Source organism: Macaca fascicularis, chromosome 3, assembly GCF_037993035.2.
Source record: "Macaca fascicularis isolate 582-1 chromosome 3, T2T-MFA8v1.1".
Classification (NCBI taxonomy): Eukaryota; Metazoa; Chordata; class Mammalia; order Primates; family Cercopithecidae; genus Macaca; species Macaca fascicularis.
Genome location: NC_088377.1, coordinates 1,567,154 through 1,582,904, shown reverse-complemented (window position 1 = coordinate 1,582,904; position 15,751 = coordinate 1,567,154). Strand labels below are relative to the sequence as shown.

Below are 15,751 nucleotides of genomic sequence, written 5' to 3'. Positions count from 1 at the left end.
GGGGCAAAGACCCTCAAGTTGACAGGGGTGGCTCTCAGGCTGGGGGCAGTGTGTGTGGCTCGGCCATCCCTGTTGGAGCCTGCCCTGCCTAGCGGGGGCCTCCAAGGCCACAGTCCACAGCCCTGGGCGCCTCCTCACCCTCCGTGGGCGCTGGGCACCCCCTCCAGGACTGGGTGGACTTTGGGGTCCTGGCCAAAGTGGCTGAGATGAAATGCTGGACACGTTTCATCCTTTTCCAGGGAGATCCAGGGAAGGACGGAGTCGGGCAGCCAGGCCTCCCCGGACCCCCCGGACCCCCGGGGCCTGTGGTCTACGTGTCGGAGCAGGATGTAAGGACGCTGCGTGGGTGGGCGCCCAATCTGTCCAGATACCCCACTGGGTGCAGAGATCGCTCCCTGAGCCCCCACACCCCCCAGGTCAGGACAGGCCTTGACTGCAAGGCCACACTCCAGCTCCACAGTGGGGCCTGCAGAGGCCCTCGTCAGAGACGCCCGGGGAGCCCAGCTCCATGTGGTGATGGAGACACTGGAGGGGTGAGGCCTGCACAGGGGGCCAGAGGTTCCCATCGGGTTCAGTCTCTGTGTCCTTGACATTGTGGCCCCAAAGCTGCGTGCAGTCACCCAGCTGCCCCGTCAGAAGCAGCAGACACACCCTCGGCTCTCTGTGAAGGTTGTGTTGGTTCCGGAACCTTCCTCCCCACCGCAGCCCGTCCATCAGGCCCGTCGGCTGCACCCTCTGCGCCTGCCAGCAGCGTGTCCCGCTGGCCTCACAGAGGCAGACGCATCCCCACCCAGCCCCGCCACATGGAACACAGGGACCAAGCCCCCCTCTAGGCAGGATGCTGAGCCCCAGGCAGACATAGGGCCCAGGGGAGCAGAGCTGGGTGTGGCCAGGGGTTCAGATCCCTGCTTCTCTGTGGCCACCAGTGGAAGGGGCTGCCCAGGGCAGAGCTGAGAGCAGGCACCGTCTGTGACACTGGACAAGTTAGCTAACCCTTGTGCTCCGGCTCCTCACCTGGGAGGTGGGACCATAACAGTCTCGAGAGGAGGGGTGGGGTTGGGGAAAGGCGGGAGAGGGCCTGCCCCCTCATGGCTTTGCTCGGAGCAGGCAGACAGGCATCGGGAGACAGCAGCCCAAGAGGCCACAGGGACCTCAGCGTGACGGTCCAGTCATTGGAACGTCAGAAAAGCCCCCCGCCAGCCGAGCCGCCTCCGCCGGCAAGCAAGGGAGAGTCTAGCAGAGGAAGGAGCATTTTAAACCAAAATGGAAGTAAAAAGTGTCTTAGGGCGTCTGGAGTCTGTGTCCGCCGCTCTGAGCCGCGGGGCGTCTGCGCTGCAGGAGGGACGCCCCAGGCCTAGAAAGAGTGTGGAAAGCAATATTTACCTGTTTTGGTGTTTTGTTGATCTTGTAAGTCGCTCAGAGGGAGTCCAGTTTAATTTTAAATGCGGCTCTTTGTTTCCGATTTTTCTTTTTGCTGACTGGTGGACAGGGTGCCGTCCTGAGCGTGCCGGGACCTGAGGTACGTGCCTGCCCGGCTTCTAAGATGTGGGGACCTTGGTACAAGGCTGGGTGGGGTCCGGGCAGCTGCGTGGGTGCGTGATGACCCCGGCTGACGCTGTCCCTTTTTCCCCAGGGCCGGCCGGGTTTCGCAGGCTTTCCCGTGAGTAACCTGGCGCCAGAGCTACGCGCTGCCCGCCACTGCCCTCCCTGCTGGGGAGGGGTCTCCTCCTGGTAGCACAGAGCAGCCTGGTCAAGCCGGGGTGGGCCTCGTCAGGCCTGAGGGATAGCGACAGTCACTGCCCCAAGGAAGTGATGGGAGCAGGATGTGGGCATCCTGGCAGGCCCCGTGCTGGGTGGGCACCTGTGAGGCTGAGGCAGCTCCTTGCACCTGCAGAGGCCAGCAGTGTCCAGAGTGAGGCTGGGGCCGAGAGGTGCCCTGGGGGGGTCACCTGCAGAGGCCTGCAGTGTCCGGAGTGAGGCTGGGGCCGAGAGGAGCCCTGGGGGGTCACCTGCGGAAGCCTGCAGTGTCCGGAGTGAGGCTGGGGTCGAGAGGGGCCCTGATGGGGCCGACAAGGCAGGCATATTGCCAGGGGGCAGCTGTCCAGGGAGGTGGAGCAGCTGTCAGAGATGGGGGAGACGCTGGCCGCTCGGGCCTCACTGCCTGGCCTCCCTTTCAGGGACCTGCAGGACCCAAGGGCGACCTGGGCTCTAAGGGTGAACGAGGCTCCCCGGGACCCAAGGTAAGGGGCTCAGGTGCTGTCCCTCAACCCACTTTGTGATGCAGTGGTGGCCCCAGCCTGCCCAGGTGACCACTGTTGGGAGAAACCTGGGACCCCCCGGCTGCTACTGTGACTCACAAGGAGTACAGCCGCGCTCGGGCCGTCCCTGTGGTCACCTCCCGTGAGAGGGCCCCGGGCTGTGAGGCCCAGTCGCAGAGACCCTGCCATCCCTGTGGTCACCTCCCGTGAGAGGGCCCCGGGCTGTGAGGCCCAGTCGCAGAGACCCTGCCATCCCTGTGGTCACCTCCCGTGAGAGGGCCCCGGGCTGCGAGGCCCAGTCACAGTGGCCCTGCCTTCGGGGCTCTGGGTGAGGCTTTGTGGGAAGGAGCTGGCCCTGACCCTGCTGGACCTGCTGCTGTTCCAGGGTGAGAAGGGTGAACCGGGCAGCGTCTTCAGCCCCGACGGCAGTGCCCTGGGCCCTGCCCAGAAAGGAGCCAAGGTGAGGGCCGGGCAGCCTCCTTCCAGCGGGCGTGGGGGCTCCTGGGGCCGTGGAGACAGCCTGGGGAGGGTCTTCCTTAGGGTCTGGCTCCTGACGCACGAGCTTCTCCCAAGCAGGGCTCCAGCATCCTGGCCTGGCCCTCGTGGCCCCTCCTCTCTGGCACCCATGTTGGAGGTCCCGCCGGGCCCTCGTCCTCTCCCTGCCCCTGAGCCCACCCTGCTGAAGGGAGGTTCTCAGTGGGCTGCGGCTCTGAACTCGCGCCTCCCTGGGGCCTGGCCTGTGGGGTGCAGGAGCCCAGGCTGTACCACCTCAGCCTCAGCAGGTTTCTTGCTGCCCCTCCAACCTCTTCCTGGGGGCCCTGATGCTGTGGGCAGCAGCCGCAGGATCCTTCCTCTCTGCAGCCCCAGGGTGCCTGCCGGACCCCGAGCATGGCAGGGCCCGGAGTCAGTTCGTCAAGGGGCCTGTGCCTGGGTCCCCACCGCAGCAGGCAGCCGCCCAGACAAGCCCTGGGGGAGGGTCCTGGGGAGGAACCTGGATCTTTGGGGTGTGGAGCACTGGCTCTCCCACTGTCAGAGGAGCAGTGAGCCCTCCGGGGTCTTAGGGGTGCACCTCAGACACAGGATCCCCAGGCCCAGCGAGAGCTCCACTGTCCCACCCAGCTGTGCGTCGGAGCCGGGGCCTGCGGCAACCAGGACACTGTAGCACACACCCTCCGCCCCTGCTTCAGGGCCCTGGGGTGTACCCTATGCTTGCACCAACCTGGATGCAAACCCCAATCCTGAACCTCCCCTTGCCAGCAGCTCCCATCCTCCCAGGGCTGCCTGCGCCTTGAGGACTGCCCAGTGCACCCAAAGGGGCCACAAGGGTCCTCAGGGAGACTGCCGGGTGGGGCATAAGCCGCCATCTAACTGTGCCTTCTTGTTTTTTTTTTTGCTCAGGGAGAGCCGGGCTTCCGAGGACCCCCGGTAAGTCGGCCTGTGGCTTTCTCTGCACCGAGCTTGGGCCTGACGGCCCCCAAGGACACGGTCGCTCGCAGCTGCCGAGTTCGTGCTGTGCAGCCCAGGGCTCATCTCCCAAGTGCAGCTCTAAAGCACGTGGGGCAGGTGTCGGTGTGAGGCTGCAGCGGGCTCCTCCAAGCTGACGCATGGCCCAGGGCGATGGACTCTGCACGGCCCCTTCGCTTCCCCAGGACCCCCCAACTCGTGGACAAGGGCCAGGGTCTGTTCCGCTAAGCCTGGCTCCCTTCCTCTCGCAGGGTCCGTACGGACGGCCGGGGCACAAGGGAGAGATTGGCTTCCCTGGACGGCCGGTGAGGACCTGGGGTCTCCAGTGGGGGCAGCAGATGGGGTCTGGCAGGTGGGGAGCAGCCCAGGCCCACAGGGGTGACATGCCCAGAGGGGAGTGGACGGCCACCGCACCCGCTTCCTCCCCCCAGAACCGGCCTGGGCACAGCTCTCGTCCTGGATGTGGCTGGCAATACACCAGGAGGGGCCAGTACCCAGGAGGAGGCCCTGGGGGCAGACAGGGCAGTGGGCCTGTGTGTGCTGGGGTCAGTCACCTCCTCTCAAAAGGGTTCTTGAGCAGGAAGGAGGGGCGAGAAGGGCTGGAGTAGCCTGAGGGCTGGGAACGTTTGAGGCTGAGTGTGGGCCGGCTGTGGTGTGGGGCTACTGCAGCCACCTTGCGGGAACGTGGCTAGTGATGACCAGAGCCCAGCAGTCCCCACTCCCTGTGCTCCGCCCCAGGGTCGCCCCGGGATGAACGGATTGAAAGGAGAGAAAGGGGAGCCGGGAGATGCCCACCTTGGATTTGGCATGAGGGTGAGTGTCCCTCAAGGGGGGCCTGGGTGGCTGGGAGACCAGGACCTGGGAATGGCCTGGCCACAGCCTGGGGTCCTGCAGCTCCTCTCAGGGGCCACTTATAAGCAGCCCTGCCATGTGGCCACACTGCACTGGTCCTGCCATATCCATGCACACTCATACAGGATGTGCCACACTGCACTGGTCCTGCCATATCCATGCACACTGATACATGATGTGGCCACACTGCGCTGGTCCTGCAATATCCATGCACACTCATACATGATGTGGCCACACTGCGCCGGTCCTGCCATATCTATGCACACTCATACATGATGTGCCACACTGCGCTGGTCCTGCCATATCCATGCACACTCATACATGATGTGGCCACACTGCGCCGGTCCCTGCCATACCTATGCACACTCATACATGTCCACACATGCACACGTGTGCCCACTCACGCATGCATGCACATATGTCCATACACTCGTACATGTGTGCACACATACACATGCATTCATGCACATCCATATCCACACATGCTCACACATGTACACATGCCCACACCACATATGTGCACATATACACATGTATTTGTGCATATGTGTGCCTGTTCACATGCACATACATACAAGTGTATACAGATGCTTATATACATGTGTGCATATACACGTGTGTATCCATATACTCATACATGAATGTAAGCCCTCCCTGGTTCATTCCATGATTGGCATACACACTGTACACCTACACTCATGCACACATACACACGCACACACACCTATACACATATATGCACGCATGTGCACCCATACACACACAACAGGCCAGCATGGATTCTCAGCAGGGCGTCCATGGGCCTGGGCCATGCCCTGCATGCCCTCCATGCCCTCCATGCCCTCCATGCCCTCCATGCTGGGGGTTCTCCCGCTCAACCCAAAGGCATCCACTCTGCTGCTTTTGAGCCAAGAGCTTTGTCTCCCTGGTGTCAGCAGGGTGGGGCATTTTCAGTCAGCTTTTACCTGAGACGCAGACCCGGTGGCCTCTTCACTCCTCCCGAGGGACGTCTGTGCACGACTCCAACGTGGGATGAGGTGGGGCCGGGGCCAGCTCCTGTCCTCAGGGAGCCGTGGCCCGAGTGACCCACTGCATTCTCGGTTCTGCCTGGTCAGAGGTCTGCCTGGTCAGGTTTCTGATTTTTCTGATTTTTCTGAACTGTCCCTGCTCCCACCTGCTGCCTGACAGGCAGGCCATAAGCCTGACTAACAGCTCTCTGCCCTCCCCACAGGGAATGCCCGGCCCCCCAGGGCCTCCAGGGCCCCCAGGCCCTCCAGGGACTCCTGTTTACGACAGCAATGTAAGTCCCCAGGGCGCCCACTGTCCTGCGGCTGCCCTTGGCTCTTACACGGAGCCCCACAGAGGGGCTGGGCCTTCTTCTTCCCTGGCCTCTGCGTCCGCGGGTCCTTCCGGGATGGGCCCGTCTGGTGGGCGGTGGATTAGCAACTGAGTTCCCGAGGAAGGCGAAGGCATGTGGAAGGGAGGGCTCTCTGGGTGTGGAGCTGCTTCCAGCTGAAACTCTGCTAAGAGCTTGAGCCCAAGGGTGCTAGGGGCACCCCCTTTTTCCCAGGCTCAGCAAGGTGAAGTGACCGATAAGGGCCAAGCGGCATTACGCCGTGGCTCCTGCTCTCCACACCCCTGTTCCCTCCCGTCTCTGACGGGGTGGCTGCCGTGGCTCCTGCTCTCCACACCCCTGTTCCCTCCTGTCTCTGACGGGGTGGCTGCCGTGGCTCCTACTCTCCACGGCCCCGTTCCCTCCTGTCTCTGACGGGGTGGCTGCCGTGGCTCCTGCTCTCCTCACCCCTGTTCCCTCCCGTCTCTGATGGGGTGGCTGCCATGTGGCCTCATGCAGGGGCTGGTTCTTCTGGGCTTGGGGACCCCTGAGTGGTGGCGGCCTTCATTTCAGAACATTGCCCTCACAGCCACCTCTCCCCGATCCTTGCAGGTGTTTGCTGAGTCCAGCCGCCCCGGGCCTCCAGGATTGCCAGGTAAGGGCCCCGGGCTCACAGCCGGGGATACAGGCTCTGAAGGAATGCTCCAGGGCCCCACGTTCCTTTCCGCGCCAGCGCCAGTGAGACTCCCCCAGTGCCCTAAGGCCAGTGCCACACGCCCAGTCCACGCCCCAGTTCTGATGATCTTGGCCCTTCCTGGGGGCCCTCCCAGCACGGCTGTCCAGGACCAGACCTTGGGGTGGCCCCATTTGCTGTTCTCCATTTAGACTTTGCTTTTCTGCCCAAAGCAGAGTAGAAGCAGCCCCATCCCTGCCGTTGGTCAGCACGTGCCCTGCAGATGTGGCCTGGCCTCCACGTGGCCTGCTGAGGGGGACCCGGGGTGCCCCTGCTCTCCCAGAGCTCCTACCCTGACTGTCCGCACGTCCATCTGATGCCCCCCATCCAGGCCCCCAGGCACTGGGGCATTTCAGGCAGGAGGGGCACCACCCTGGAGCCCTCCCTGTCACACTCCGTGACGGGCACTGGGTCTCTCTTCCTCCAGGGAATCAGGGCCCTCCAGGACCCAAGGGCACCAAAGGAGAAGTGGGCCCCCCCGGACCACCAGGTGAGCACCTCTGGGCCTCCCAGGCGGAGGAGCCGTGGCGTGGCCAGCACTGAAGCGTGCTCACACCCAGAGCCCCCCGGCGGCTCCTGGACCCTCACTGGGTGGTGACCACCTCACCCTGTGGGAGGAAGGAAGCCCCTTCTGGGTTGATGCGGCCGTCAAAGAACCTGGATTTGGAGACAGGGGTGGCTGCAGGGCACAGGCCCAGCAAGATACCCCCATCACCCCATCTCCTGAGGAGCAGGCGGCCGCCCTTCCGCACTAGACCCCAATGGGCACTGTGCAAAGACACAGCAGCCTCGGCGTGCTGGCGGTCCTGAGACACCCCTCCCCTCCTCTCCATGGAGCCGACAGTCCTGAGACGCCCCCTCCCTTCCCCTCCCCTCCACGGGGCCGGCAGTCCTGAGACGCCCCCTCCCCTACATGGGGCTGGGGGTTGGCCCTGGAAGACCTTCTGTCGAGAAACTCTCCAGGGCCTCGTGTGGGAAGGAGGCGTTGCCCAACAGGCTGTCCGGAGGGTGAGCCCAACACCCCCGCTCCTCCTGAAGGACGAGAATTGCCCCCTGAGCCCTACCTCCATTGAGGGTGGTGGGGCTGCTTGGATGTCCTGCCAAGACCACCGAGAACAGCTGGATAAAATGTGAGAAAACCACTGTTTGAGGATGTCTGGGGGCTGGCAGAGCAAAAGCCCAGAGAGCCAGCCCAGCCTCGGGCGCTTCTCGCTGCCACGGTCCCCTCTCGCCACCACGGTCCCCTCTCGCCACCAGGATCCCCTCTCACCGCCACGGTCCCCTCTCGCCACCAGGGTCCCCTCCTGAGGAGGCTGCAATACCTGCTGTAGCTGGGGCTGCAGCTTGGAGTGGGAAGGGACCAGGCAGGCAGAGGCTGAGTCAGGCCGGGACGTCCTTAAGGCCTGTGGAGGAAAAGGCAGGCAGAAAGCGAGCGGGAAGATGGAAGACGCACCTGTCGCATCCTTGGATCTCTCAGCGTCACACACGACGCCCAGGAAGGAGTGAGCGGGGCATAGATGGCTGGCGCTGACCAGAAGCCCGGAGGAGAGGCCGATGACACACCCGACCGGGAGGCCCAGCTCATGGGGTCATCGGACCCGCCTTGAACTCCAAAGGTCACATTCAAAAGCCACGGGAAGCCTGGAGATGGCAGCACACAGCTGGGAGGCCCAGAGGTGTCGGGACAAACCCAGGGCTGAAGGTGGAACAGCTGGAGCTTGAGACCTGTCTATAGGTTTTGGTGGACACGGGGTTGCCTGTCCCTGGGAGCCAGAACGAGGGCTCCGAGGGCTCCAAAGGGAACAGTGTTTGCAGGCAGAACGTCCAAGGAAGGCTCAGAGTGTTCCCCTCATTCGAAGGATCAATAATAAGAATGACAAGAGATGAATCAACGAAACGGGAGAAGCCAGAAGACCATAAATGGTTTCCAAAATATCCAAGAAAGGCCAGTGTAGACTCCGACAGCCAATGGTATTCCCGTAGCCTTCGGAACGAGGATGACATGCAGGCTGGCCACTCCGGACCCGAGCTGTGTCGGCGGTGGAGGGCACTTCAGGGGGAGGCTGAGGCCGAGGGAAAGGAGTGCAGAGATGGGGAGAGACAGCGCCGGCGGGAACTGGCATCCCAGCGATAGTGGGGTCAGAGGCTCCTGTGGAAACCAGCATGGGCTGCCCAGCACAGGGTCCCAGTGACAGTGGGGTCAGAGGCTCCTGCAGGAACTGGCGTGGCTGCCCAGCACGGGATCCCAGCGACAGTGGGATCTGAGGCTCCTGCAGGAACTGGCGTGGCTGCCCAGCACGGGATCCCAGCGACAGTGGGGTCAGAGGCTCCTGCAGGAACTGGCGTGGCTGCCCAGCACGGGATCCCAGTGACAGTGGGGTCAGAGGCTCCTGCAGGAACTGGCGTGGCTGCCCAGCACGGGATCCCAGCGACAGTGGGGTCAGAGGCTCCTGCAGGAACTGGCGTGGCTGCCCAGCACGGGATCCCAGCGACAGTGGGGTCAGAGGCTCCTGCAGGAACTGGCGAAGGCTGCCCAGCACGGGGTCCCAGTGACAGTGGGATCTGAGGCTCCTGCAGGAACTGGTGAAGGCTGCCCAGCACAGGGTCCCAGTGACAGTGGGATCTGAGGCTCCTGCAGGAACTGGTGAAGGCTGCACAGCACAGGGTCCCAGCGACAGTGCAATTACAGGTTGCCGTGGTCTCAGCGCCCTGAGGAGTGGCGGTGGTCCTCACTCCGTTGGACAGTGAGGTTGGAGAGGAATGCAGAGCTGACACCGGTGGAGAGGCAGGAGAGCAGGCAGGATGGCACACACAGGACGTTTAAAACACACAGAGTGGATCGAAAAGAAGGCAAAACAGGAGAGAAAACGGAATGCAGAACAGGTGGGATGAACAGAAACTAGGGAATAAAACAGTAGCTTTAGGCTCCGATACATCTGCAGGTGCTGTAAGTGTGACTGGAGTAGATACATCCCCTGAAGGACAGGCATTGTCAATGGGATACAGCAAAACCGTATGCTCCTTACAAGAGACGGTCCCTGAACGCGAGGGCTGGAGACGTCAAGGCACCCAGAGGCTGCACTCCACACACACCCCACACCAAACACACAGAGGTTTGGGTATGTGTGGAGTGTGTGTATGTGTGTGTGCTGGGTGTGTAGTGTGCAGGTGTGGGTGTGTGTGGAGTGTGGAGTATGCATATTTGGGTGTGCTGAGTGTGTAGTGTGGGGCTGTGAGGGTGTGTGGAGTGTGTGTATGTGGGTGTTGGGTGTGTAGTGTGCGGGTGTGGGTGTGTGTGGAGTGTGGAGTATGCATATGTGGGTGTGCTGTGTAGTGTGGGTGTGTGGAGTGTGTATATGTGGGTGTGCTGAGTGTGTAGTGGTGTGTGGGGTGTGTAGCGTGGGGGTGTGGGTAGAGTGTGCATATGTGGGTGTGCTGAGTGTGGTGTGAGGGTGTGTGTGGAGTGTATGTGGTTGGGTGTGTAGTGTGGGGGTGTGTGGAGTGTGGGTATGTGGGTGTGTTTGGTGTGGGGTGTGTGTGGAGTGTGGCTATGTGGGTGCTGGGTGTGTCATTGGCGTGTGTGGGGAGGGTGTGTGTTGTGTGGGGGTGTGGTTTGGTGTGTGTGTGTGTGCGTGCAAAGTGTATCCTGGAGTAAGAAACATGGTCAAAAGTAAATGTTCATTGAGACAACGGAGCAAGTGTACCAGAGAAATTCAGTAATTCTACATTTCTGTGCATCTACTGAGATAGCCCTCAAGATATGACAAGTAAAAAGTTGGCAAAGTGAAAAAGAAAAACACAAATCGATCATTATAGGGGGACTTTCAGCCCAGGGAGATCTGAACAGCAGGTCTGACAGGCGTCACCTGCAACCGTCTCCAGGCCGCGCCCCCAGCACTGGGACCAGGGTCTGCCCCGGAGGGGCCCAGGCTAGGCTGAATGCAGGCCTGGCTTCCAGAACTGTGATCTCACGGGTGCAGCCGAAGCAAGTGGGAAATGCCCACAGGGCAGTGCCCTTCCGGGAGGCTCATGAGTCAAGGAGAAGCAGGTGGAAGTGAGGAACCCCTGGCGCTTAGATGCGTCCGGGGCATCCTTAGTCCTCACACTGCAGCCTCAGGGGCCTCCACAGCCGGTCACCTCCCTCTGCAGAAGGACCCAGCCCAGGAGGAAGCATGGGTCCTGACAGCCGCCATGACCTCCAACCCCAGGGACTGCACCTGTGGGATGGGGGTGCCCTGGGGGTGTGGAGCCCTCTGCTCAGAGGCTTCTGGGTTACAGGGCACGGCCTCCAAGAGTGAGGTTGTCTCCACCCCAGTCAGGGATCCAGGGGAACAGTCACAGGAGAAGGTTTGCTCAAGGCCGTCTAAGGTCCCACCTGGAGGGAGAACGTGTTTTGTCATCTCCATTGACACAATTACAGCTTTAAATAGTACCTGTTTCCACACATCAGTCTAAGATGCTAAAGAACAAACAGCATTTATTGTTAGAGAACAACAAACATTTATTTGATGAAAATAGTTGGGAAGAAATATTAAAGATCAAAAATGAGTGAAGAGAAATTATGTATGGTTTATGTATATAAAAATAGCAAGGATCAAGAAAGTCCAAAAATCCGAAGTTAATTCTTTGAAAAGGCTAACGGTATTCCTAACCTCTGCCAAGGCTGATGGAAAGGAGAGAAGCAACAAGGAGCGATTTCAGCAAAGGGCTCCTCCGTGGTCTGGAAGGAGCCACCTGGAACTTCCACAGCTTCACCCTCGGAGGGGGTGTGGGGACCTCAAGTCAGGGCCAAGACAGCTGCCTGCCCACCCTGGGAGGACAGGACGAGGGAAGGAAGGACATTTCCCACATAAGCCGCCCAAGTGGATCTGCAGGTGGACCGTCAGGGTTCACCGAGGTCACCAGATGGAAGGGGAGTTTAGAAAAACCACCAACTAGTCCTAAACAATTAAAAATGAAGTTTTAAAAAGACACCATTGGCTGGGTGCGGTGGCTCACGCCTGTAATCCCAGCACTTTGGGAGGCCGAGGCGGGCAGATCATGAAGTCAGGAGATCGAGACCATCCTGGCTAACACAGTGAAACCCAGTCTCGACTAAAAATATAAAAACTTAGCCGGGCGTGGTGGTGGGCGCTTGTAGTCCCAGCTACTCGGGAGGTGGAGGCAGGAGAATGGCGTGAACCCGGGGGGTGGAGCTTGCAGTGAGCCGAGATCGCGCCCCTGCACTCCAGCCTGGGCGACAGAGCGAGACTCCGCCTCAAAAAAAAAAAAAAAAAAAAAGACACCATTGACAAAAACATCAGAAAGTATCAGTTAACTAAGAAGAACCTAATGAAATATGGGATCTCTACCGGGAAATACGGTAATGGCTAGAAGCGCCTCAGGCAAACCCACCAGTGCTGGGGGCTGCAGGGGGAGCCCGGCACCGTCAGACGCCACCTCAGCGAGACCCCACCTGTCTGTCTCTCGCAGGGCAGTTTCCATTTGACTTCCTTCAGTTGGAGGCTGAAATGAAGGTGGGTGACCTCCCTGGTGGGGTTGAGGGCCCCCAAGGTCCTGTACATCCCCCTGGGTGGCTGCTCCCAATTCCTTGCGCCATCCGGCCCAAGACCCCTTCCTGTTCAGCCCTGAGAGGAGCGCTGGCTCCGGAGGGCGTCGAGGGCGTCCCTCAGGACGTTCCTGTCCCCAGCTCAGTTTTTGGGGACTTGGCTGATACAGTGGGAGGTGGGGAGTCGAGCCCTATTCTCCGCAGCCAGCAGCTCCCAGGCCTGGGCTCCAGGCTCCAGAAGCTTCTGACCGCTGTACCCTGGCTCGGGAGGGATGGGAGGTCACCTGTGGCTTGTAGGGGTTTGGGGCTCCCGTGTCTGACAAGTGTTTCCATCCACAGGGGGAGAAGGGAGACCGAGGTGATGCAGGACAGAAAGGCGAAAGGGGTGAGCCCGGGGGCGGCGGCTTTTTTGGCTCCAGCCTGCCAGGCCCCCCCGGTCCCCCAGGCCCACCTGGCTACCCTGGGATTCCAGTAAGTTCCACCCTGTGCAGGCAGAGCGTATGTCCCAGGGGTCTGGGTGCAGGGCTGAGGGCAGGTCCAGCCCGGCCACCGACGCCCGCCAAGGCCGGAGCCGCCCCTGCAAGCTCAGCGGTCCCGACATGGCCCTTTCCCCGTGTGGGGACGCAGCAGGCCGCCCAGGTGTGGGTGCGCTGGCCCCGGACATGCCCCGTCCCCCTGCAGTGTTCCATGGCCTGCCCTCCTGCCAGGGCCAAGCGCATCCACCTCTGCTCTTGGGCTGGGTCAGATCGGGGTCTAGGCCCATCAGTCCTGAAAGACTCCAGAGAGCCATGGGCCCCAGCTCCTGCCTGGGGGCCCACACTGTTGTCAGGTCCCTGGTCTCTGCTGGTCTCTCTGGTCATAGCTGGTCTCTGCCCCGGGATCGCACCCTCAGGGAAGAAGGGGTGATGGTGTGGGGGTTTCTCAGGCTATGGTGTGGGCAGGGAGAGGACCAGTGACTCAGAGGTTGCGCTCATCAAGGGGGTCTTGGTAGCTACAGCCCCAGCCCCACAAGCTTGCCCGCCCCCAGCCCGATGCAGCCCCAGCCCCACAAGCTTGCCTGCCCGCAGCCCGATGCAGCCCCAGCCCCATAAGCTTGCCCGCCCCCAGCCCAATGCAGCCCCAGCCCCACAAGCTTGCCCACCCCCAGCCCAGGGCACGAGGTAACCAGGAAGCGTCTCTTGTCGCCGTCCCTAGGGTCCCAAGGGAGAGAGCATCCGGGGCCAGCCTGGCCCACCTGGACCTCAGGGACCCCCCGGCATCGGCTACGAGGGGCGCCAGGGCCCTCCCGGCCCCCCAGGCCCCCCTGGCCCCCCAGGGCCCCCTTCATTTCCCGGCCCTCACAGGCAGAGTAAGTCAGTGGGGAGTGGGCCCCGGGCAGAGGCCGCCTTGTGTGGCTTCCCGTTCCCACCTTGGTTTCTCTCCTGCAGCTATCAGCGTTCCCGGCCCTCCGGGCCCCCCTGGGCCCCCTGGGCCTCCTGGAACCATGGGCACCTCCTCAGGGGTGAGTATCTAGGCAGCCAGCTGGGCACCTGGGTCCCATGCCCTGGCTGGTTCTGCAGCCCCTGCCCCTCAGAGGCACCGTCCCACGGACCCCACAGGGAGATGCACAGGAGGCCGAGATGTGGTTTCCAGGGTGGAAGCGGGGCCAGGCCATGGGGGGATCCAGTGGGCCCAGGAGGACGACCACCAGCTGGGAAGTGTCCAGGGCCCATGCACTGTCCACGGAGGCTGAAGGGCTGGAGGCAGGCAGGGGTCCCCACGGTGCTCATGGGGGCAGCCGCCTCAGTCAATGCCTGCCCAAAGCCCTGCGGCCCCTGCCCTGCGCCCTGAAACGGGCATCCCTTCCTTCTGCCCCTGCCCAGCGCCCTGAAACGGGCATCCCTTCCTTCTGCCCCTGCCCAGCGCCCTGAAACGGGCATCCCTTCCTTCTGCCCCTGCCCAGCGCCCTGAAACGGGCATCCCTTCCTTCTGCCCCTGCCCAGCGCCCTGAAACGGGCATCCCTTCCTTCTGCCCCTGCCCTGTGCCCTGAAACGGGCATCCCTTCCTTCTGCCCCTGCCCTGCGCCCTGAAACGGGCATCACATCCTTCTGCCCCTGCCCAGCGCCCTGAAACGGGCATCCCTTCCTTCTGCCCCTGCCCCGTGCCCTCCCACCTCGAGCCCCACGCCCCTGCGTTTGGGTCCCAGCAGGTGAGGCTCTGGGCCACGCGCCAGGCCATGCTGGGCCAGGTGCACGAGGTTCCCGAGGGCTGGCTCATCTTCGTGGCCGAGCAGGAGGAGCTCTACGTCCGTGTGCGGAACGGGTTCCGGAAGGTCCAGGTGAGTGCTGTGCATGGCAGGTTCCTGACCTGTGGAAGGGCCCAAGCTGCCTCCTGGGGCTTAAGGCGAGAGGCCCAGGCCCCAGACAGGGATGGAGGCAGGTGGCAGCCAGCGCTTCTTAAACTTTCAAACTTTCTGCAAAGTTTAGTAAAATACTTTTGTGAGCAGTTTTGGGATTAGAGAAAAGTGAGCTCAAACTTCTGGAAGCAGATGAACACACGGTGTGTGAGGGGCTCCTGGCGGGTCACATCACAGTGAACATTTACAAAGATAAACATCACCTCACACGCCCGTTAACAAGACAAGGTGTCTGGCCGGGCGTGGTGGCTCAAGCTGTAATCCCAGCACTTTGGGAGGCCGAGACGGGTGGATCACGAGGTCAGGAGATCGAGACCATCCTGGCTAACACGGTGAAACCCCGTCTCTACTAAGAAATACAAAAAAAAAACTAGCTGGGCGAGGTGGCGGGCGCCTGTAGTCCCAGCTACTTGGGAGGCTGAGGCCGGAGAATGGCGTGAACCCGGGAGGCGGAGCTTGCAGTGAGCTGAGATCCGGCCACTGCACTCCAGCCTGGGCTACAGAGTGAGACTCCGTCTCAAAAAAAAAAAAAAAAAAAACAAGGTGTCTGACGGGACAAGGCGGGAGTGGGGCTCAGGCCCTCTGGGGCCACGTGATGTCCACAGCACGGCCCCTGCTGGGATGCAGGCTGTCCTGCGGCTCTGCACCTCACATTATAAACACTGAGGTGGGATGAAATGTGTCCTCGCTGTTTAGCATGGGCCTTGCTCACCAGCCTGGCTCCTCAGACACACCTGGGATGGCCCCTTCCAGGCCAGGCCAGCCCCTTTCCTGCTTTCCCAAAATGGCCTGGATGGCAGGAGCGGCCGCTCTGATCCAGGTGGGCGTGGCCATGCTTGCAGGGCCCCGGGGAAGGTTTGTTTGCCTTCATGTGGCAAAGGTGAGGACTGGTAGAAGCCCCGTGCCGCCGAAACGGCCCGCGACGTCCGTGGGAGCCTCCACGGCAGACTGTGCATTGACACAGCCCTGACTTCTGCAGCCCTCCCACCTTCCTTCTAGCACTCCCTCCATCTCGCCACCGGCCCCCACCCGGGCCTGGGCCGGCCCCTGCAGCCCCCCAGACTGTGAATCCCATTCCAGTCCCTTATCTGGCCAGGGAGAGGCTGCCAGTCTCACAGCAGATGCCGAGCGGGTGCCCACTGTGTGCCAGGTGTCCTCGTAGGCACT

The 15,751-nt window shown here is 61.9% G+C and overlaps 1 protein-coding gene across 8 annotated transcripts in view; it reads left to right on the top strand.

The window, feature by feature from the left end:
• Positions 1-15,751, top strand: part of COL18A1 (collagen type XVIII alpha 1 chain) — a 105,357-nt gene that overhangs the window by 81,918 nt on the left and 7,688 nt on the right. For 3 of the 8 annotated variants that reach the window (XM_045389421.3, XM_065541264.2, XM_065541262.2), the window contains 16 exons: positions 240-329; positions 1,490-1,519; positions 1,634-1,660; positions 2,178-2,240; positions 2,644-2,718; positions 3,657-3,683; positions 3,974-4,027; positions 4,461-4,535; positions 5,806-5,874; positions 6,520-6,562; positions 7,068-7,130; positions 12,113-12,156; positions 12,528-12,659; positions 13,383-13,536; positions 13,616-13,689; positions 14,378-14,506. In XM_045389421.3, coding sequence (XP_045245356.2) covers positions 240-329; positions 1,490-1,519; positions 1,634-1,660; positions 2,178-2,240; positions 2,644-2,718; positions 3,657-3,683; positions 3,974-4,027; positions 4,461-4,535; positions 5,806-5,874; positions 6,520-6,562; positions 7,068-7,130; positions 12,113-12,156; positions 12,528-12,659; positions 13,383-13,536; positions 13,616-13,689; positions 14,378-14,506 — 1,149 coding nt within the window. Of the gene's footprint in view, positions 1-239; positions 330-1,489; positions 1,520-1,633; positions 1,661-2,177; positions 2,241-2,643; positions 2,719-3,656; positions 3,684-3,973; positions 4,028-4,460; positions 4,536-5,805; positions 5,875-6,519; positions 6,563-7,067; positions 7,131-12,112; positions 12,157-12,527; positions 12,660-13,382; positions 13,537-13,615; positions 13,690-14,374; positions 14,507-15,751 lie in introns of all 8 variants that reach the window. The other 5 variants (XM_065541265.2, XM_065541263.2, XM_074033873.1 and 2 more) reach the window with 3 other exon arrangements.